This window comes from Neltuma alba, unplaced genomic scaffold (assembly GCF_004799145.2).
Source record: "Neltuma alba isolate B1F8T4 unplaced genomic scaffold, ASM479914v2 tig00003357_pilon, whole genome shotgun sequence".
In the NCBI taxonomy this organism is placed as follows: domain Eukaryota; kingdom Viridiplantae; phylum Streptophyta; class Magnoliopsida; order Fabales; family Fabaceae; genus Neltuma; species Neltuma alba.
Window position 1 is genome coordinate 14,608 of NW_021633251.1, and position 22,085 is coordinate 36,692.

Sequence of the window (22,085 nt, forward strand, 5' to 3'; positions counted from 1 at the left end):
ATCTCAAAACGCAACGTTGGTTTATGTTAGTGTGGAAGACTTGTGTTCCTTAGCTTTCTTCACATACGCCAATATTTCAAAAAAGATTGATGTTTAGTTTGCTTCCAAATTCCAGTCAATTACACAATAATTCAACTTTTTGGCACTCGTGGGGACCGTGGCCTTTTTTTCTCTTATAGAAATGAAAGGAAATAAGATGTGCCTTCATTTTGGTTCCAAAAATAGTTTAACAAAAAAAAAAAATCAATCGGATCTATACATGATACATCTTCTGATCTTAAATGTAAAAGTTAGTTGAGAAGTTTGTTTTAATTCTAAATATAAAATACTAATTCACTTTGTCCTTTAAATTTATATTTTCCCCCTAGATTATCTTATTAATTACATATAGTATTAAAGATGATTTAAATCAATGAAGGTAATCCTAATACAAATTATTAAAGGGACTAAAACATATAATTTTTTTTTTACAAGTAATCAGCCGAACTATTTTTTAGTTGTCTTTGTAAATTAAATTTTCATTATTTTTTTATGCTAACTTCTGTCCTTAATATAATAGTTAGTTGACTAATTCGAGTAGATTAAAAAGCTTAGTTAAGTTAATTATTTGTGATAAATAGGTGTTGTCTTTTCTAAAATACTCTTGCTAATGATGTGTATTAACTAAAACTACCATTTGATGAAATATTTAACATGTGTAACTATTATAAGGACTACTTTGAAAAAAATAGATAAATATGAGAGACATAATGAATTGGGATATTATATTTACAACCAAATTAAATATCAAATTAATTCTTATATTAAAGACACGGGGCATTATTAAGTATCAAACTTTAATATATAAGACCAGAAAGAGTATATTAAAGGGAAAATGGCAAAAAAAAAAAAAACTGTTGAACTAAGAAAATTGTAAATAAAGACCCATGACAACATCAGCATAGGTTCTAACAATAATTTTTATAAACCGGTTTAGTTTTTCTATTTCTGCGGTTTTTTTTTTTTGGCCATTTTCTTTACATTAAAGGCATACATGCCGGATGATACGTCTCTTTTGGCATACTAAAACAACAAATGGCACAGAAAGATCCAAGCTTGGTTATACAATTCATAAGGGTGTGGCTCATGGCGACCAGACATGTGCGGATAATTGCGTCACACATCAAAGGCGAAGGACAATAGGACATGGCTAAGCCTAAGCTCATGGCTCATGAAAAGTTAAAATGGAGGTCCAATATTAGTACTAGTCTACTAATCATTCATATATTCTGAGCAAGGAAATATAAAACTTGTAAATTATTTTGAGATTTTATATTTATATGTATAATTAAAAGAAAACCTCGGTTCCAAAATGTCTGAAAACAAATTAAAGTGAAATTTAAAAATAAATTTGGATAAAAAATACAGAGTCATAGATGGTGATTTTTATCTTTACATCAAATCGTATATGCAATACCAGAAAACCATGTGTTATATCAATCAATATTAAATGTCAATATATTACTATATAACATACAATTGAATTTTTTTTTTCCCTTAAGAATTCGTGTAGAAACATGTCTGTATATAGAAAGAAATACAACTCTCTTGGGGTAATGTCATGGTAGGCAAACCCAACCTGGTTTGGCTGGTTAAACCAGTGAATTGGTTTTCTACTGACTGAGGATTTTCGATCATTTGATCGAATTGGATTTTATTTATTTTTCTCTTCCGCTATTAAGCTTAAAACAATATTATTTTAAATTTAAAAACAGTAGCTCATTATATTTGTGCTTTATTAAATCTTTTGATGGATTATGTGTGGTTTAGATGTAAATATTCTATTATTTGTTAATTAATATCTTTTTATTTAGACAATACTTTTTTCATCGTTATACATAAATTATTTTTGTATATTTTAAATTATATTATATTATTCTAAATTACCGATCTAATTCAAAATTAATCTTAATTTGGATGGCTGACCCTTGAATTATTGCTTTCGGTGATATATAATTGGTTCAGTTTTTGGTACCTTGTGTAACACATATCAAAATGTGTCCCAAAAAAATAAAACAAAGGGACCCCAAATTACCTCTAAAGGGTGACATGTCAAAGGGAGAACAAAAATATCTTATATTATTTAATTTTTATTTCATACAGAAGTACCTTGAATAAATTAATTATAAGGCATGTCATTAATTATTTTTATCACTAGCTTCTCATTTTACCCTTCATCGTTGGTATATATTATTTGATTCAAAATAGGTATATTTGATAGTTGCAAACTTATTTTGATAAAAGAAAAATGTTTTTTTACCTGAATAAAAGAAAAAAGTTGGAGGCATATTAAATTTTTAGATAGATTTAATAAATGTTAAGACTTTTATTGATTCTGATAAAATATATTGGAAGACACCTATAAATAATACTGAAATGGTATATATTTATCCAAAATATAATGAGGGTTTTTTATATATTTTTATTTTTAGCAGGATGAGGATGAGGTATGGAAAATTAATTGAAGTGTTACATCAAATTAAATGAGATTGTCGCGTAACTACTGGAGGGGAGAGTCCACATGCAATAAATGGGATGGTAACCTTTTTTTCGTTTGTATTTTTTATTTCATTTAATAAGAATAATAATATTAATAATTAATAATTCTATTTGCAATATTCCATATTCCATGGCCCTCATGCACGTACGTTGATGTGATAACTACAGTCTTCAATGAAATAGCAGTCCAGATAGATTTTATACTCATTTCAGATTGCTTGCATTAATTTCTCTGTGAAAAATGTCCCAGAAAACGAGTTGGAAATAATCCATAATTTTAAATAAAACAAAGCTTTTTTTAAAAAAATATTTTTAGTATATAATTTTAAATCACTTGGTTTGCATTTTTCTGCTTCATTAATATCGTCTATTCCCCATGCACATTTGTTGGCAAAAAAAAAAAAAACCATTTCCGTTTTAAAGAAGGCTTATTTTAATTATGGGCTAAAAAAGAAGGCAAATTTTGATAAAAAAAATTGAGCTCCCGATGGCATCATTAGTAACGTCTTTTTTTTTTAATAAATTATATACTCCCCCCTGTTGTTATATATAAACATCTAATAGCAATATTACATCGATTAATAAAGTTAATTAAAATTATTTATTTATTGTAAAAAGTAATCCTCAATAAAATTCATAAATTTAATTAGAAAAGTTTAGTTAACTAGTTAAAAAGTTTTATAGTTTTGACCAGCATAAAAAGTTTTATAGTTAGTTACGGATGCCAGGTGAAAAAAATTAATGCTATAGGTAGAACGTATTATATTATAAAATATGTTGAAAATCTTTACCGAATTGAGCATGAGATATTAATGTCTTTATTTCACTGCGTATTTTTTTATTTATAAATACTTTTTGGATAAAAACACCTTTTAAAAAAAAAAAAAAGGTCAACTTTTTCGTGGTTGTATGTTCCTTTCCTTTCTTAATACTATCTCAACTTCGAGTCTTGTGGATTAGAAAACTTATGTTAACAAATTTTAACTACTAGATTGGTCAAGTCCAATACACGTCGCAAAAATGAATTGGTATTTATAAAAAATAAAAGAGTAAATATTTGTACAACATTTATAAGATCAAATTGTAACTTCATGAAATGTAAATGATATCTTTTACTTAGAGTCTTTTTTTTTTTTTAAAGATTGAATTTTTAAGTTTCTTACAAAATAAATTTAAATTAGATGTACTTAATTTCTCAAAATTTGGCCCCTTGTTCTAATACTGATAGTGAGATCATGCTACTTATGAGTACTTTTCTGTTTTACCACTTGATAGTGACTTCATTTGATGATGAAGTGATAAATTCCTGATTATGGTTTTCATCAAAAAAGAAACCAAAAGGGCCAAACATGTCATTGGAAATCGGCTTTCACTGATTCTGTTCATGGAAGAAAGCATCGGGATTGCAATAAATTAGGGAAAAAAAACAAAAGAAAAGAAAAACAAGGTGAAAAGGAAGGTGCTTTTTCTTTTATAGACATGTATGGGTCATGTCATTATAACAAACTGTCATCTTACTCAAATGAAATGATATCTTCTGGTTATTCCATGAATTTTCAGAGTTGAAAGAAATCACAAACCCAAGTTTTATCCCCAGGAACAAGTCCAAGATAGATCTTCAAATTTGCTTCAAGAAGCCGACAATTTCAAGATAATTCCAACCACCACCCCATGTGGGTTTTGTTTCCTCTTCTATCTTCTTCTTACTCTTGATTGTCTCCGTTCACTTTTCCTGATTCAGAGCTGCTTCCCCTGGAAAATCCAGCACAGTAACATTCTGGGAAAATCTCGGTTTCAGCATGTGGGAATCGGAGAGCGAGTCAGCTTCAGCAAGGGAATATGGGTCTGGCCTTCTCACTTCAACCAATCAACGGGTCAAGACTGATGGGATTCAGCGAAGAGGCCACTCTTGGTGTGTCAATCTGCAAAATCTTCTGTGTTTTTTTTTCTAGCTTTGTGGTGTATTGTCAAAACCATTGAGAAGGCCTATTGACTACAGAAGATTTTGATGATCATAAATAGCTGTTTGAACATTTAGTGTCTTCATTTTGTTTGTAGGTATGTTGATACTGATGTACCAAGTGACTTTCTTGTTCTAATTGGAGAAGTTAACTTCCACTTACACAAGGTAGCTTGTTTTTTTCAACTTTGAACAACTTTAAATCCTTTTATTCTTTGTTTTTATGCAAATAGATCAAATACTACTTGGAAGAGAAAGTAGAAAAGTAAATAAATATAGTGACGATTTGTTGCTGTCAAATTCTGAGACCTTTTCTCTCTCTCTCTCCTTTTTGGCTCTGTGGAAGTATCCTTTGCTGTCAAGATGCGGAAAGCTAAACAGAATCGTGAATGAATGGCGCGATCCGGACTTGAATAAGATAACTATGGAAGATTTGCCTGGTGGAGCTGAGGCTTTTGCACTTGCAGCTAAATTCTGCTATGGAATTGCTGTTGAATTAACAGCAGGCAATATTTCAGGCCTAAGATGTGCTGCTGAGTATCTAGAAATGACTGAGGACCTAGAAGAAGGCAATCTCATATTCAAAACTGAAGCATTTCTTAGCTATGTGGTTTTGTCTTCTTGGAGAGATTCCATAGTTGTGCTGAAGAGCTGTGAGAAGCTCTCGCCATGGGCGGAGAACCTTCAGATTGTTCGAAGATGCAGCGAGTCCATAGCTTGGAAAGCTTGTGCCAACCCAAAAGGAATAAGGTGGGCATATACTGGAAGACACCCTAAGGTTACTAGCCCAAAATGGAATGGCATGAAAGATTCAAGCCCTAGTGGGAATCATCAGGTTCCTCCTGATTGGTGGTTTGAAGATGTTTCAATCCTTAGGATTGATCACTTTGTTAGAGTCATCACTGCTATCAAGGTAAAGGGTATGAGATTTGAATTGATTGGAGCTGCAATAATGCATTATGGTACCAAATGGCTACCAGGATTGATAAGTGACATAACAACAGCTGGAGATGAATCAAGCAACTACAGTGTAAGTGATAGTAGTAGTGTTGGTGGCGGCGGTAGCTGGAAAGGCGGACTTCATATGATTGTGGCCGGAGCCAGGGATGACTCTTCAAGCAGTCTTCAGGCTAAAGATCAAAGGATGATCATTGAGAGCCTCATCAGCATAATTCCACCACAGAAGGACAGTGTTTCATGCAGCTTCCTTCTTAGGCTATTGAACATAGCAAACATGCTAAAAGTTGCACCAGCATTAATAACTGAATTAGAGAAAAGAGTGGGAATGCAATTTGAGCAAGCTACACTGGCTGATCTTCTGATTCCTTCTTATGGTAAAAGTGAGACCATGTATGATGTGGATCTTGTTCAGAGGTTACTAGAGCATTTTCTTGTTCAAGAAGTAACTGAGAATTCAAGTCCCCCTCGGCTGTCATTTTCAAACAAGAATGCGGCTGGTAACATCAATGCCAAGACAAGAGTGGCAAGACTTGTTGATAGTTATCTTACAGAGGTATCCAAAGATAGAAACCTTTCCCTCACAAAATTTCAGGCACTTGCAGAAGCCTTGCCTGAGTCAGCAAGGACCTGTGATGATGGACTTTACAGAGCAATTGATTCCTATCTTAAGGTAATTAATTCTTGTTTCCATGAGAAATCAGACAAGGAGCCTATACTTACTCTTTGGACGTCAAATTTCAGTAAACCAACAAACTATATGCATCTTACCATTCAAGTTTGATAAGTAAATTTATACATCACTTTGAGAATAAAACTGTTATTGATTTGAGACATAAACAGTCATTTCTTGAGAAGCATTGACCTAAACATGAACATAAACAAGGCTACAGAACTAATTTTAAAGCTTCCAAACGCAGTGTAAAGTGTCACGTTGTTTTATAGACGTAGCAGGCGGCAGACACAGATCCAACTATTCTTTTTCTAAAGTTTTGATGCTTCATAGGTCATTCCACGGTTAGCTAATGACTATCATCATGAGAAGCTGAGATTTTGAGGAACTTTTCATTGATTTGTGTTTGCTCATAATTGCAATATGGCTTTTATATACTGAACTGCTTATCTGTTGGGGGGGGGGGGGAAATTAACAGGCACATCCAGCACTTTCTGAGCACGAAAGGAAGCGGCTCTGTCGCATAATGGACTGTCAGAAACTCTCCATTGATGCCTGTATGCATGCTGCACAAAACGAAAGGCTTCCATTAAGGGTAGTGGTGCAAGTCTTATTCTGTGAACAGGTAAAGATAAGCAATGCATTAGCCCATACATCTCTCGGAGATGACATGGAACCTCACTACTACCAGCCAATGATCGTGAACCGAAAAACACTTCTAGAAGGGACACCACAATCATTCCAAGAAGGATGGACAGCCGCGAAGAAGGACATTAACGCGCTGAAGTTTGAGCTTGAGAGCATGAAAGCCAAGTACTTGGAGCTTCAGAATGATATGGAAAATCTGCAGAAACAGTATGATAAGATGGTGAAGCCAAAACAAAGTTCAGCTTGGAGCAGTGGTTGGAAAAAGCTGAGCAAGCTTACCAGATTGTCAAATGCTGAGAGTCATGATGTTGGACCACAGATTCCAGCTCCACCAGAACCAAACAACATAAAGGCTCATAGAAGGTGGAGAAACTCAATATCCTGAAAGACGAGAATTCTCAGTTTTATTATATGATGATTCTTATGGTCTCTCTGGGTTTTGGATCCTTTTCTTCCCTTCTGTCACATCTGATTCCTTTTTCTTTCATAGTGGCTTCTTTGAATTCTTCTAGCTGAATCATAGGATCATTGTGATTTACCAGAAATGTAAATTATATCTTCTTCATGTTTTCCAATTATACTTGAATCACTGTATATTTTGCACGGTGTGGCCTTCCATATGACAGAGTGTGCATTAAGAGAAGCAAAATGGTCGAGTCTGGCTTTTGAGAATGTGCTTGGTGACAAAAAGAAAACATGAAGAGGAATTGAAGTGAAAAACTTGAAATATAGTTTGCATTTGGGACAACGGCAATGTTCTAAAGTTGGGGATAGGAATGAAGAATGGAAAATGGGCTTTCCTTAGAAGCAATTTACGTGTTTGAAGTGGATGAAAAATAAAAACATTTGAACATAAAAAATGAAAAACCAATATGCAAATGACGGAAATAAACTTCATGATAAAAGAGGTATATGGTCATAAACTATATAAAAAGTAGTATTATATTCATCTTTCACATTATAATTCCTAATGGAAGGGAGTGATCTTTCTTTGCTATACCAAGGAAAGACATCGTGTGTCTGCTGAAAATGATCATTTCAATAAAAGAGATATTATGTCTTACCAAGCATATTAATAGACATTTTTTTTCTTTCTTCTTTTCTTGAAGTTCCTTTCCCTCCTGCCAAACGTGCTTTGCGGAGGAAACAATATTCCCTTTGTCAGACACAATGCCCTCGCTATGTTTTTTGGTGTACTTTATTTGTATATGTACAAATAATAGTAATTTTCTAAAACTTTGAGACACGCCAAAAGAAATTAACTCCACCTCAATGTTATTGTGGTTTTAATGTTCTATATTTCTCAAAATTTTAACTTTAATAAAGTTATATTATTTTGATTTAATAAACATTTTAAAATATACTTTTTAATATTATTAATATTTTTATTAGTCAACTTCTGCCCCCAGTTTAGTGAGTGCGTTTTGATTTACAACAGTTTGACTTTTTAGAAAATTGAACTTCTCTTTTCATTATCGACTTGTCTCAAAAATTGTATGTATAATAACCAAAAAAAAAAAAATTACATGAACTTTTGAAAAGGTGGAACTAAATTTCCTTTGTTATTCCTATGCAATGAAAGCTAGAACATAAGAGGGCCTTCAAATCAATTTTTCAAGAAGCACCAAATACTGTTTATTATCATGCTAAATGCCAAATAATTCTTCATAATTATATGTTCACATTATAAGACCCCATTACTTATGTTATTCCAAAGCTCTCAAAAAAGAAAAAGGAAAAAAAAAGTGAAGACTTAGTAGACCCTACATTATAATAATTGTACCTATTGGCCAAACAAAATTATTGCCCCTAAGAAACTAATAATTCAGGATTAGTCAATTCATCCCACAGTATATTAACAAATGGCAAACAGGAGGAATTTTTTTTTTGTTGATCAGTAAGTTGTATTTTATTTTCATATAATTTATTTAATTCAAAATAGTATTACTTAACCAATAATGATTGGGCTGGCAGGAAGAGTTAGTCCCTCAGATGTTATCCTAAATGCTTGTTTGGTTTGAAGGAAGTAGAGGGAGAGGAGGAGAGGAAAGATTTTAATAAGCTGGATTTAAAAAAAATTAAAGAAACAGGGTTTTAAAATTTTAATAAAGAAAAGATACTCCTCCGGTCCTTAATATAGGACCCAATTGTTGAGTTGGTTTTAGTCCTAAATATAAGACCCATTTCTCATATTTATCAATTTTCTCTAAATTACCCCTATAAATACTCTCTCAACCATAATCAAGTAGAAGATGTAAAGGGGGTATTAATAAAGATAATTATGGTGTTTTAGGAAAAATGTGTCATTTTTCTTATAATTAACTAATTTACCTAACTTCCTTAATCTAGGGTGTGTTTGGATGAAACCAAACCGTGGTTTGGAAAAGTGATTCTGGAGAATAGATTCTGAGGAAAATAGATTATGTGAAGAATAGATTTTGTAAAAAAGTGATTCTGAGAAGTGAGAGTGTTTGGATAGTTGTTATCAGAAGCACTTTTATTATACAAATTACTAAAAAAAAGACATAAGTTAATATGATAATTACAGAAAAAATAGATTTTATGATATATTTTAATTTGAAGAAATAAAATTGTTAATAATATGTTTTTTACCAACATCATTAATAATACATAAGATAATATAATTAATAAATAATTAATGTGTATATATATTTATAAAATATAAGATTAAATATATTTATAAAAATATGTTTATAAAAAAAAATAACAAGATACATATCATATAAGCCCTCACACTCTCCCTTTTTTCTCCAAAAGCAAAAAAATTTTGCTTTTTCCAAAACCATGGTTTTGGTTTTGGAGGGGGTGTTTGGGTGATTTATTCCCCAAACCATGGTTTGGGGTGTCACCCAAACACACCCCTAATCAAATTAGTTAAATAGGTCTTATATTAAAGATCGGAAGAGTATATATAAAAGAGTAATAATAATTAATTAAAAGCTTTTAACCTATTTTTTTAATTTTTTAAATCAAACTCATTAAAAATTTTTCTCACCCTTCCCTCCTTCCGACCTTAAATAAAATTGTCAAAAGCCCGCGCGTACACACACACGTGTGTGTGTGTGTACATGCCTAGTAAAAAAAAAATAAAAAATCTCGTCACTTAAATTCCCCGTCATGGGTGTAAGGGAAAGCAGCCAGACCACGACACAAATATTTGACCAAATCATCACAATCGTGCACTCAGATTATGAAACTGCGAAAATGACACTTGGGCATTTTTAAAATGGACTCATTTTATAAACTTTCTAGAAACTCTTCTGAAATTAATTTTTTTTTGGTGAAATAATCTAATTACTCTCAAAATTGCTCTCACTATCACATATACTTGTCATTTAATAAGTTGAAATTGTTACTTGTTAAATTATTTTTGTCATGGAAGCAATGTTTATTAAATTAGTTATGTTATGTTATTTCATGAGTTAAAATTGTTACTTGGTAAATTATAGTTGTCATTTTATTTTTTTATTTTTCAGGTTTCAGATTAAATAATTTTGCTACAAAATTAATTAAAAACTAAAAAGTATCACCACAATCTGTCTAAAATCAGACTCATGTGATCATCACGTGGTCTAAATCATAATTTTTACGTTTGTGGCATCATCAAAGTCTAAAAAAAATATGACTTTCTAAACTTGACTTAGGAATCAATCTAGAAAATACTTGTTATACTTTTTAAATCGATCTCATCTATATTAGTTTTAAAATCAGTCTAGAAATCTATTTCAACTGATCTAAATCATTTTTTATTTTTTGCATTAGTGAGCGTTTATGTCATTTTTAGATTCTGTCATAGCTCTGGGATACATTTATGTGTCTTTCTTCCCATTTTTAATTACATATGACTGCAAATTCGGGAAAAAAACCTTTTTTTAAGAAAAAGTCTTTCGAGAGATAGATAAATTTTTTTTACAATTGAATTTCAAAATTTTTAATCCACAATTAATTTGTTTTTACAAAAATAATAAAAAAGAAGTTGAAAATTACTAAATGCCAAATTCAGTGTTATCAATACTAAATAAAACCTGATTTGAGATTTAATAATTTTCACCTTTTTTTTATCATTTTTCTTTTGCTTTTAGTAGACATCTTTTGTAACTTCGATTGGAATGAGGTAAACTAAAATAAGAGAGATAGCCTAGCATTTACATCCTAATTATCCATACTTACTATTCATTGCATGGGAAAAAAAAAAACAACTGGAAAATGAGACCCAGAAAGCACAAAATCCCTTTAATTCACCCTTGACATTAAATCAAAGTCGCCTTAACTTGATATTGCAAAACCATGAAGAGGCCCCTTCATCTCATGTTGAAACGTGTCCCAAAAACTCTTGTGCTTTTGAATTTATGCCAGCATGGTACTAGCCCCACAACTAGAATAATGAGTGAGAGATAAAAACTAAAAAGAAAAGAAGAGTGAGGCTTCCTTTCATGAGAATTAAGGATGTTCGAATAACTTGATAGCCCAACTAACCTAGTATAGTCTAATCAGCACACAAATTCAAAGGAACATTTTATTTTAAAAGGTCAGTTTATTAGAAGAGAGAGCTCTATAAACTTATAAATGGCATCCCCATATGAAATCAATTTGATTAAATCCAGGTAAGAAAATACAATATGCAAATGAGACTAAAAAGGCATTTGGTATTAGACGAAAGTGTTTTTAAAAATTATTTTTTCACAAATCAAAGTAAATTTTTCTATATATTTATTTTGTATACTGTAAAATTATTTTTAAAAATGTGACAAGAATAATATTATATGCAAAGAAAGGTGAATCCACTTCTATCTTTCTATCTCTCTCTAATGTCATGCTTATGAAATTTTTACACTCCAATGAAGCACACCCCCTGCTTCTTCTCTCTCTTCATTGCTCATTGGATCCTCTTTCCCATGGAGGGATAAGGGACCCACCTCCCACCTCTTCTTTCTCTGGAGGGGGATGCAGGTTAAGAATACAAGTGCCACAAAATCAAGAATGAAATGAAAGGGTGAAAAGTGGGACCCCTTACCTAACAAGAATGCATTTCAATCAACAGATCTTTCAACGTGTCCTCCCATTTGCATACGCTATGTTCTAGCCCCACCATTGTCATCTTCAATATGATCCATCCGTGAACTTTATAATCTTTTTCCTCACCAAAGTTGAGAGATAATGATTATGGTCCCCCTTTCTAAGATCTGTCACTGCTTTTGTTCCTTGAGGATGATGATGATGAGAGAAAAAAATTTTAAAAAAAAAAAAAACAATAATCTTTGAAGAATTCAAAATTTTCTGCCACAATAACTGAGTTGAATTGAACAAAACCCTTTCAGATCACTTCCTCATTGGTAACCAAGTGACCAACAATGGCTGCTTTACTTTTTTTTTATGCTTTGTTCTACGAAATTTGAATGTCATCCGCCATGGAATTCACTTTTTTTCAGAGTTTTCGTATCAGAACACATTATGTCACTGACATACTCGCAGGTTTCTTTTAACTTCATCAACTGTTTGATTCTCACGATACTCTTCTGCTAAACTATATTTTAATTCACTAGACTTGACCCGTATCAAATTAATCCCACGTTAACATCTCAAGCTTAAGTGAACTTAGCAGCAGAAACTGGACCCTGATCAAGAGGGAAGCCAAGCCTGTATAACACCCCTGTCTTATCAGTCATCACCTTAGTGGTTAAAGTGGGGGGAAAAAAAAAGAAGTAATTTTGTTCTGCAAAACATAGAATTGGATGGCTCCACTTGTATGTGTTTTCTACTTTCTACTGTAATAGAGGATTTGGTCATTTTAAAATACAAACCAGGATATGTTATATGGCATATTCTGATATCAGATATTCAGGAACAAAGGATTAAGACGGACAACTACTAAGCAAAATGCTGCAGAATCAATCTACTTACATGCTTAAACATATCACCAAAAAATCCAGCCTGAAAAGTAAAAAATTTAGGAGAAGAGAACTATAAAGAATAGGGTTGAAGCTTGATTAATGATATTTCCTCTATAAAACAAGTATTTCTCAGGATTTAACAAGCACCTCCTTTGAATAATATAGGATGTAGAAATCAGCAGACTGAAAAGTTACAGGTAACCCCCCAAAAAAAGAAAAAAACAGATAAAAGATCCCTTTTTTAATCAAGCAGAGGTATCTTGAACATGGAAATAGGACAAAGAAAACAAGTGCAACAACAAACAACGTGTTACTGATCTGATAACAATTGTTTGATTCACCTTCAATGAATGCCATTTGTCTGAATTGCTGACTTGCTGCTTGGCAGACCTTAATGTCCTCTTTGAATGCTTACCAAACTACTCAATCAATCTAATGTGATGCGTGCACCTAACAAGCACCAAATAGTCTAATTTGATCAAGCAACTGAGCTTAAATAAAACTAGATATGGGGCTCAACATTAAAAAAGAGAATAGAACAATTAGTGTTTGCAACCAAAATTCTCTAAAGTAATTTAATTCCTAAAACAGAGCAGAAAAAAAAAACGAAGATTTGAGTGTGATAATTGACTAATTTAGATTTGAGCTCTCCTAACGTCGTTTACTCTAGTTACTAGGATTGGATTTTTTAGTTTATTTAAGAAGTGTTGAGTCTTTTACCACTTAATCCGACAGGCATTAATTCGCTAAATCAATAAAATTGTCACATTAACAAGCTTTGCACAAGGTTAACACTAATAAGTTTATAGAGTACTCATCCGATCCTTAATATAAGACTTAATTAGAGAATTAATATTGATCCTAAATGTAAGACTTATTTCATATAATTATCAACTTTTTCCTCCAAATTAAACATATTAATGTTCTCTCAACACTAATTAAGTAGCAGAGAGAGGGAAAAAAATTAAAAAGATGCTTAGAGTGTTTTGAAAAAACATGTCATATTAACTAATTCAACTAACATCTTTTTGCTGAAAAATGTTTGGATGGAAACCAAATCATGGTTTCAAAAATACTTTTACGGTTTATGAAGTAAATATATAGAGTAATTTGTCTCGTTTTGCAGAAAATGCTTCTTAGAAGGACTTTTGAGAGTTGCCAAATACCTCCTTAATCTACTCAAATCAATTAAGTAGGTACTCCTCCGGTCCTAATTATAAGACCCAATTGACTTATTTGAGGAGATTAAAAAAGTAAGTTAAGTTGGTTATTTATAATAAATAAGTGTTGTTATTCCTAAAATATCCTTGCTAATTAAGTATATTGGCTAAAACTATCATTATTAGAAGGATTATCTTGGAAAAAATGTATAAATATAAGAGAGAAAATGGATTGGTCTTATAATTAGGACCAAATAAAAAGTCAAATTGGGTCTTATAATAAGGACCGGAGGAGTACTATCTTAAGGACCGAAGAAGTATCTCTCTATTATAGTGGCGCAATTGGTGTTACAAAATAAATATATTTAGCCTTTAAGTCAATTTATTCCATCTTAGAGTCCATTTGGGTGCAAATAATGTATAAAACTTAGTTAAATCGTTATAAAATTATATATTATGTTTTTTTTTAAAGAAAATGATTTGTTTATAAAATAAAATAAAGCATAATGAAGTGAAACTCAGCAACCTAGAGATTTAAGGGTTGAAATAGTTAGGTTAAGGAACCATCTGATGCTGACCCATGACAATAAATCAAAAGCAAAAGGATTATCATGAATCATGAGCATGTTTTTGAATAGTTATACGTTGAATAATTATGATGAAAGCAACATAATACCAAAAACAGGAGTTTCACCTCCAGATCATTATAAGAGACATGAATAATGATTTAATCCACTCATTGTTATACGTTATTTTTAATTGGTTTAATTTGATCTTGTGAATTTACTTTTTCAATTTTATATTTTAATGTGATTTCATTATAAGCATAATATTAATGATTCATCCTTCCATAATGTCATTTGTTATTAGATTTAAATAGACCAAAAAAATAAATAAATAAGTTAAAGTTCAAGAATTCACCTTTAACCAAACCAAAACTAAAAAAATTAAATTGTACCATGTCAAAATGAAATAACTAAGTCAACATTATAGAAATCAAAACATTATTTTTTCCTAAAATTAATCACGAACACTTAAGAATTACTTTAATATTATATATAAAGCATTTTCAATATATTTGACTGAAATTGAACCAAGCAAACTCATAAATTTCATTAACTTAAAATTTAGTAACTTCTTAACTTTGTACTTAAACTTATATACTACTCCTCCGGTCCTTAATATAAGACCTATTTAACTAACTTGATTAGATTAAGAAAGTTAGGTAAGTTAGTTAATTATAAGAAAAGTGACATATTTTTCCTAAAACACTATAATCATCTTTTTTAATACCCCATCTCCCTCTTCTATTTAATTATGGTTGAGGGAGTATCTATAGGGGTAATTTAGAAAAAATTGATAAATATGAGAAATAAGTCTTATATTTAGGATCAAAACCAACTAAAGAATTAGGTCCTATATTAAGAGAGTATATTTTAATGGTTTGTTTACATAAATAATAAATAATTATATGTTCATATAAAAAATTTAATAACATGCGATGAGAAAAACAAACTCTCCCTCCACCCTATATTAGAAGAGTACTTAAAAATAATTACGCTTTGGGCTTAAAAGAAAACACGGAAAAGCAGTTGTGATAAATTTCCTCCTTAACGGCCTCAATATGTAAACCAAAATTATATTTTACACGTAATTAATTATTAATTAATGGCTATATTAAGCAAATATTTTCTTGCATTGCAACACCCCAACCCGTAACCTCACCAGTGCGTTCCTTTCGAATTTTGATCCGTTTCGTCTTTTCGTATAATTGTCTCCGTCACAATCCTTCACGAACCAGTATTCACATAATTGTCTTCTTCTTCTTCTTCTTCTTCTTCTTTGGTGAGTCTGGAATCCCAACCTGATCTGGATTTGGAGGGTTAATGGACGTCGAGAGGATGAAGCAATTGATGTTCTTGTGGTGTAGAAAGCAAAGTGCAAGAGTCGCACTCGTGGGTGGGAACCACACAGCCTCTGGATTTTGCACTCGATAAAAAGGTTCGATAAATTTTGAGGAATCGTAGGCTTAGTTTCTTTTTCCTTCGTTTGTGGCAATTTCTTTCGATTTCTGCATCTGGGCTGTCCCTTTTGCTGCGAATTGACCCTATCTTGAACTTCTTGTACATCCATACTCGCAATTTTTTTAAAAGGGTTTTGTTCGGTGGGTTAGGAGTTAATCGTCGCATGAAGGAAATGGAGATGGTTTATGGGTATAATAAACCCAAGAATGGGAGTAAGATCAAGTGCTCTCGTGTTGGACCAAGAATTCCTTTGAATTCTGATACTGTGTTAGTGGTAAAGATTCCTGATGTACAGATCTTGCGCATTATGTCTCGTTCACTGTTTTTGGCTATGGCTCTTGTCACGTTGCCTTTCTTGGGTTCCATTCTCAAGGGATTGTCTTCTTCTCCATCAGATTTTTCACATTCATCAGTCTATCCTAAGTTTGATACTGAGCCTCATTCGATCAATGGTGTGCTACTGAACTTCCTCCTTAATGATTTGGCTGATGAAGGCCTTCTCAGAAAGGACGATAAGGCTCTTGTTATAACCCCTCCAAATGGATTTGTTGATGTTATTCCATTCAACAATGAAGTTGAAGTGGTTTTGGACTCTGATTTGGAGAGGAAAATCTCAATCCCAAATGAGTCATATGATTTTGTGTTCATTTCTGCCTCTGAAGATGCTGAATTCGTCGATCGCATTCTGAAATCTGATGGCATTGTGGCTCTTCCATTAGGCACTAACCCGTCAAATGCTTTCAAAGAGAAACCAAATTACAGAGTTGTGTATCTCCGTACCTACAGTTCTATCATAGTTGTATTGAAGAAAACTGGCCCTGAACCTTCATCAAAGAGAAAGCTTTGCCAATTGGAAACAGTTTCCAAGAAGGTGGTTCTAAATGGTCTTGAAGATGTCTTTCTTGAGCCACCAAAAAAATCTCTAGTGAAATCCAATAAGTACTTGAAGAAAATCAAGTACCTACCCAACTTGATGGGTAATTCTCTTGACGGCTACAAGCGAAGAGTCTTCATCGGTGTAGGTTTGCCTCAAGAAAACAAAGTCACAATTGAATGGTTCAAAAAGAACTACCCAAAGAGTCAGCATTTCGAGATTCACAGTCTGGAAATCAAACCAAAAGACCAGTCTGTTTCCCAAACTGATGTTTCTGCTTGGTTAACTAAGAATGTGGAGGAGGAAAACTTTGTGGTGATGAAGGCAGAAGCAGAGGTAGTGGAGGAGATGATAAAAAAGAGAACAATTTGCATAGCGGATGAGTTGTTTCTAGAGTGTAAGAATGAATGGTGGAAGTCTGGGAGGAGGAAGAATAATCACAGAGCATATTGGGAGTGCTTAGCTTTGTACGGAAGACTGAGAGATGAAGGAGTTGCAGTCCATCAATGGTGGGGTTGACAGACTAATCCAAAGACTCAGATACCATATCAGAAGCACAGAACATAACATGATGCAACATGAGTATGTGACCAAATTGTCATATTTATGTATGAACGGGGCTTGATTAGTATTAACCTGCAGAATGGGGTGTTTCTCTGATATGAATTTTGCAATATTTACATGGGGGGTTTGTTGGTTATTGTTCTGTGTTTGTTTATGTTTCTGGGGTTTGAATTTGAAGTTGTGGGTGGGGGATAATTAGGAGTGTAATGTGGATGTAGTTGACCTTGTTCTATTGTCTGTGTTATGTAATGGCGCAAAAAATGATGTGACAAGTCTTATAAATAAATAAAAAGGATCCTTTTTTTTTTTTTTTTGGCCCCTCTTCTTTCTTTATAGTTCTTGCTTTCTTTTTGATGATGATATTTCCATGCTGATCCAGCGAAAGGTGCTTCGGTCACATCAACTGAAGCGGTGGACATGAAAAAGTAGAAGAGAAACCAATAATAGTGTTGGTTTTTTTTTGTTGGATTACAATAAGGACAAGTCTTGTATATTTTGGTTTGTCATTTTTGTATGTTATCAAGATATGATGTGATATTTTTAAAAGAATTAATTAATGATGTAAAGCTCAATAGTAAAAGAATTGCAAATAAAAATATTTTCCTTCTTAGTATCCGGGGATAGAATTCCTCACTATATACAAATATAAACACACACACATAACATATAAGGAATTTGAGAACAAATAAATGAAAAACTCTGCCTAGAACCGAGTACTAGAGATTTGGAGGACAAATGAACTCTGCCACTTGGAAGATTAGGGCCCTTGGATACTGATAATTCAGAAAATGGGAAGAGTGAATCTTGCTCCGCCGACGATTTGACTTCCCCTTGTTCATCGTTTTTTCTGGGCTTCAACACTAAATTATGGTCCCCGTGACAGTGTTTAAAATAAAATATATTTTTGACGGAACTTGCATTTTCCCGATATCTTATTCTCCAGGTATATCAGTATTGTAATCTTATTTTTAGTACATTCTCTACAAATGAGGGTGATGGATCCAAGTTAAAAAAAAAAAAAATTAAGATACTGAAAATATCAAAAAAATAAAGATTAAGGTGTTGGATCCATCATGAAAAAAAGATTAGCATATTAGAAGATTTTAGTATTAATTAAGGACTAATGTCTCTGATAGTATTTTTTTTTCCAACCTTATATGTTTAATGATGGACGTGCAAATTAGTTTTCACAAACAATTCTCACCTTTCCAAGCTGACGACGACGTTTTATTTGTCACCTGCGTTAAACGCATGGTAGGTTCGTGTTCGTCACACTTCCTAAACCTGAAGATCCAGTTCCAGTGCTGAAAATACGACAGCGGAAAGTCCAGATCTCACAGAAGAAATCTGTTCAACGACTAAAGGTGACATCTTTCAACAATCCTCCCCACATTGTTATTCACTGTCATTCTTTCGGTTCCTGATCTTTGTAGTCTGTTTCCACAAAGAATTTTGGGCATTTTGTTTCCCTAAAGAATTTGGGGCATTTTGCCAAACAATTTCTAGGGTTTTAATTATGATTGCTTTCGGGGGTAGATCAAATTCGTTATTTCTGATAAATTCTGAGGAACATTGATCCATGCATCTGAAAAATCTGTAACTTTCTTGTTCAGTTTCTCACCCTTTTTAATGCTCTGCTTGCATTGAGATCAATAATTGTGTGATGTGAAGTATTGCTACAGAACTGCCTTGTTGTTTGGATTCATGGTTATATTTTATCTGTTATGACTTGCGCGGCCTACTAATTTACTCTCACTAGAAAGCAACCGATGAGTATTAAATACGGTTAACTGATGTAGTGTAACCTGAATGGAAGTGGAGATTCATGAACTTATTATTGAGAAATCTAGTTGTAAGTTTTTTTTTTTTGTGGGGGTGTGTGTGTGTGTTTTTTTTTTTTTTGGGGGGGGGGGATATAATATTTGTATTAATAATGCTAAATTCTTGGGTCATTTTAGATGATTTGTGGGTTTCCAGCAGCCTTGGGTGAGTAGGGTTCTGCTAATGTTCACTTTGCACTTCATATTTATTATTTTTTTTCCTACCCCTTTCTCTGGATTTTCCTTTCTTTGTTTTTCCCACCCAAGTGTCGCTTACCCCCTGCCCTACTACTCTGTTTTTGCATCTTACATTCAAGATGCAACTTTATTATTTATTTTTTAAAAATATTTGTCATATTTTAATAGGATTTCAATGCTAGAAAGATTAATATAATGTTTGAGTAACTTTTATGTTATTATTCCTCCTGTATATTGCTTGAGAAAATGATATCTAGTTATTTATTAGTCTTTGTGAAGCCATAATTTTGGATTAACCTTGTACTGGCTATTTGTTACAATATCTTTAACATGTCCATTCAAAGCGAAATACTCTCTTTCCTTTTAGACCTTGATGTTTGATGTGTGCTTTCTTGACTCGGGTATCCTGTTTGTTTTGGGCAATTTTTTATGTTGCAAGAATTGAAACTGACGCCATGATACGTGAAAATGTAATATTATTTGTATTTATCATGCTACTGATTCTGGTGATTAATTCTTTCTGATTAAATTATTTTTATCTCCTCCAGGAAGGAAGAGATGATTGATGATCAAGCCTTGGGATTTATTGCCAACTACATTGGCATTTTCATTTTTGCATTGGTTATAGCATATCATTTGGTTACAGCTGACCCAAAATATGAAGGCAGCTAGATACTTTGAATTTTGTGATGTAATAAGAGAGATGGTTGGAGTTTGTAGACTGATATATTAGATATGTTTATACAAACTTAATATTGAAGAATAAATTTTGAATTTTTATATCTTAGGCCTTCTATATCTATGTATGTTTTCTTTTCCTTGTTTCTACAGATCTTGAGCATCATTCCATCACTATATGCCAATTTTGGTTATGGGAAATTTTGATTGCCCTGCACAAAATGCTCTGCACTGTGAAGTCAGTTATAATAACTATGAAAGTGAAGTATCCATTTCCCTGCATGATATGCTCTGTTCTGTCTCTCGTGGAATTGCACAGTTCTCCTGTTACGTCTGTGTATATTCTGCCTTTATTGCCACTTGCCAGAATTGCAATAAGCTCGGCTCGTTACACTTTGGACTTCTGACTTTTTAAAACAAATAAGCCGCCCGGAGCATGAGCTGCAAGCTGAAGTTGGGTATCTATTTTGAAAAAGACTGATATACTAGAAGGGTAGAAGCGTGAACATAACATTTTTCTCTAAATTGAAAAAGTAATAGCAGGACATTAAACCAGGCTTTATAGCAAAGAAGTGTGCAATAAACTGCTGATGTGTGGGGTCTGTCCACAATGTAAATGCTTGAATTGTTGGCAAGTTGCGGCCTATAATTGCAGTGTTAAGCTTAGGTATGTTCAAGTTCTGTTATTGTTAATAATGTGTATGCCTGTTCACACTATAGAGTGTTCTCTGCATCTCAGCATGAAAACCACAGGAAAAACGAAAACAAAAAATGAATGGCCATCTTGCATTTGTGATGCTCAGCTTGAGCACCAGTCAAGCTGGATTTTGCATATATGTTTGGCAATAAGTTTAAGCTTCCTTTCTTTTCTTTTCTTTCTTTTTTTTCTCGCATCGGGGTCCAAGTCCTGGCTGCGAAAATGCAGAGCTATCTGTGATTTTAGACTGGGTCATGCTTCTGTATGTCTATCTATGTCTTGTATATGCAAGCCTTCATAGAATGTGTTCGTCCTGGCCATAAGATTATTTCTGTATAAAATTATAGGCAAATACTCTCAGCTATTCCTTTCAATCCCTTTTAGAGATTTGAGAATTAGAGTATGTGATTATATCTGCTAGACCTGGCACTTTATAAGACTGGTACTTCACACGCGCATGAAATCTACTAAATATATAAATATATGATCCGTAATATTTCTTCTCATGCTCATACAATGTTCACGAGAAACGGAAAACAGATTGGACACAACCAGGTTCTGCAAGATCAACTCCAAGAGCTGCACCAGAAAGAGAGAAAGAAAAGCAAACAGAGAAGTAGACATGAAGAGCAAGCTTGTACGAGAGCCTTTATTTTGCTACCCATGAGCATGCATGCAAGCTAGAGAATGCCATGGAAAGTCCACAGAGGAACGCAGAGTTACCAAATTAACCTCAGGGGGTAGTAGTGGTTGAGGCAGGTCGGGAGGAGGAAGGAACATTGGGAACAAAGGGTGTGTTGGGAAGTGTGAAAATTGGTGGCGGCAATCTGTACTCGGGCCACTCAGTGATTGGTGGAAAAGGAGGAAAATTTAGGGGGGTGTTACCAAAGCCAGGAATTGATGGAGCCAGAAGTTTTCTGTTGCCAATGGCTTCCACTCTGCAGATGCTGCACAAAGACACAGCAACGAAGAGAGCTATGATAAGCAAACGAGTAGAAGAAGAAGAAGAAGCAGCCATTTTGGGTATGGGAAATGGGAAGAAAGTTAAGCCAAATGGAAAGTCTGAGGATTGGGTATGGTGGTGAGGCAAGAACCCTGCCCTTTGGTTTTATAGGCTAACATAGGAGAGGTTTGCCAAGAAAAATTTGCATTATTAATGATATGTCGTCTAAATTAATTGTAAAGACAGCACTTAATGCATATTGAATAATGAAAACTTTTAGATATGCCTGATTCAAAGAATATGATGAAGATGATAATGATGATGATAAATTGAGTCAATTTTAAATAATCATCCAAGATTGTCAAAATATCTTGTATGCTTATGTTATATGTCTACTTCACAATTGATTTGATCTATTAATATTTGCAATTTGGGTGTC

General features: G+C 33.0%; 3 protein-coding genes across 5 annotated transcripts; all 3 read left to right on the forward strand.

The window, feature by feature from the left end:
* The first annotated feature begins 4,130 nt into the window (after nucleotides 1-4,130).
* On the forward strand, nucleotides 4,131-7,425 carry LOC114741343 (root phototropism protein 3). Of its 3 annotated transcripts, none has more exons than XM_028929592.1 (5): nucleotides 4,134-4,211; nucleotides 4,304-4,450; nucleotides 4,597-4,666; nucleotides 4,845-6,128; nucleotides 6,607-7,425. In XM_028929592.1, the coding sequence occupies exons 2-5, from the start codon at nucleotides 4,338-4,340 to the stop codon at nucleotides 7,159-7,161; spliced, it is 2,022 nt and encodes a 673-aa protein (XP_028785425.1). In that variant the 5' UTR covers nucleotides 4,134-4,211; nucleotides 4,304-4,337; the 3' UTR covers nucleotides 7,162-7,425. The 3 variants fall into 3 exon arrangements, with proteins under 3 accessions (XP_028785424.1, XP_028785425.1, XP_028785426.1); XM_028929593.1 differs by having other exon boundaries at nucleotides 4,135-4,211; nucleotides 4,337-4,450; XM_028929591.1 differs by having other exon boundaries at nucleotides 4,131-4,450.
* An 8,165-nt stretch (nucleotides 7,426-15,590) lies between these two features.
* On the forward strand, nucleotides 15,591-17,618 carry LOC114741345 (uncharacterized). Its single transcript, XM_028929595.1, has one exon. The coding sequence runs from the start codon at nucleotides 16,036-16,038 to the stop codon at nucleotides 17,263-17,265; it is 1,230 nt and encodes a 409-aa protein (XP_028785428.1). The 5' UTR covers nucleotides 15,591-16,035; the 3' UTR covers nucleotides 17,266-17,618.
* Nucleotides 17,619-18,588: 970 nt separating this feature from the next.
* On the forward strand, nucleotides 18,589-20,055 carry LOC114741338 (dolichyl-diphosphooligosaccharide--protein glycosyltransferase subunit 4A-like). The gene is made up of 2 exons (XM_028929586.1): nucleotides 18,589-18,674; nucleotides 19,877-20,055. Exon 2 carries the CDS (start codon nucleotides 19,887-19,889, stop codon nucleotides 19,998-20,000), a length of 114 nt encoding a protein of 37 aa, XP_028785419.1. The 5' UTR covers nucleotides 18,589-18,674; nucleotides 19,877-19,886; the 3' UTR covers nucleotides 20,001-20,055.
* Nucleotides 20,056-22,085: the final 2,030 nt, after the last annotated feature.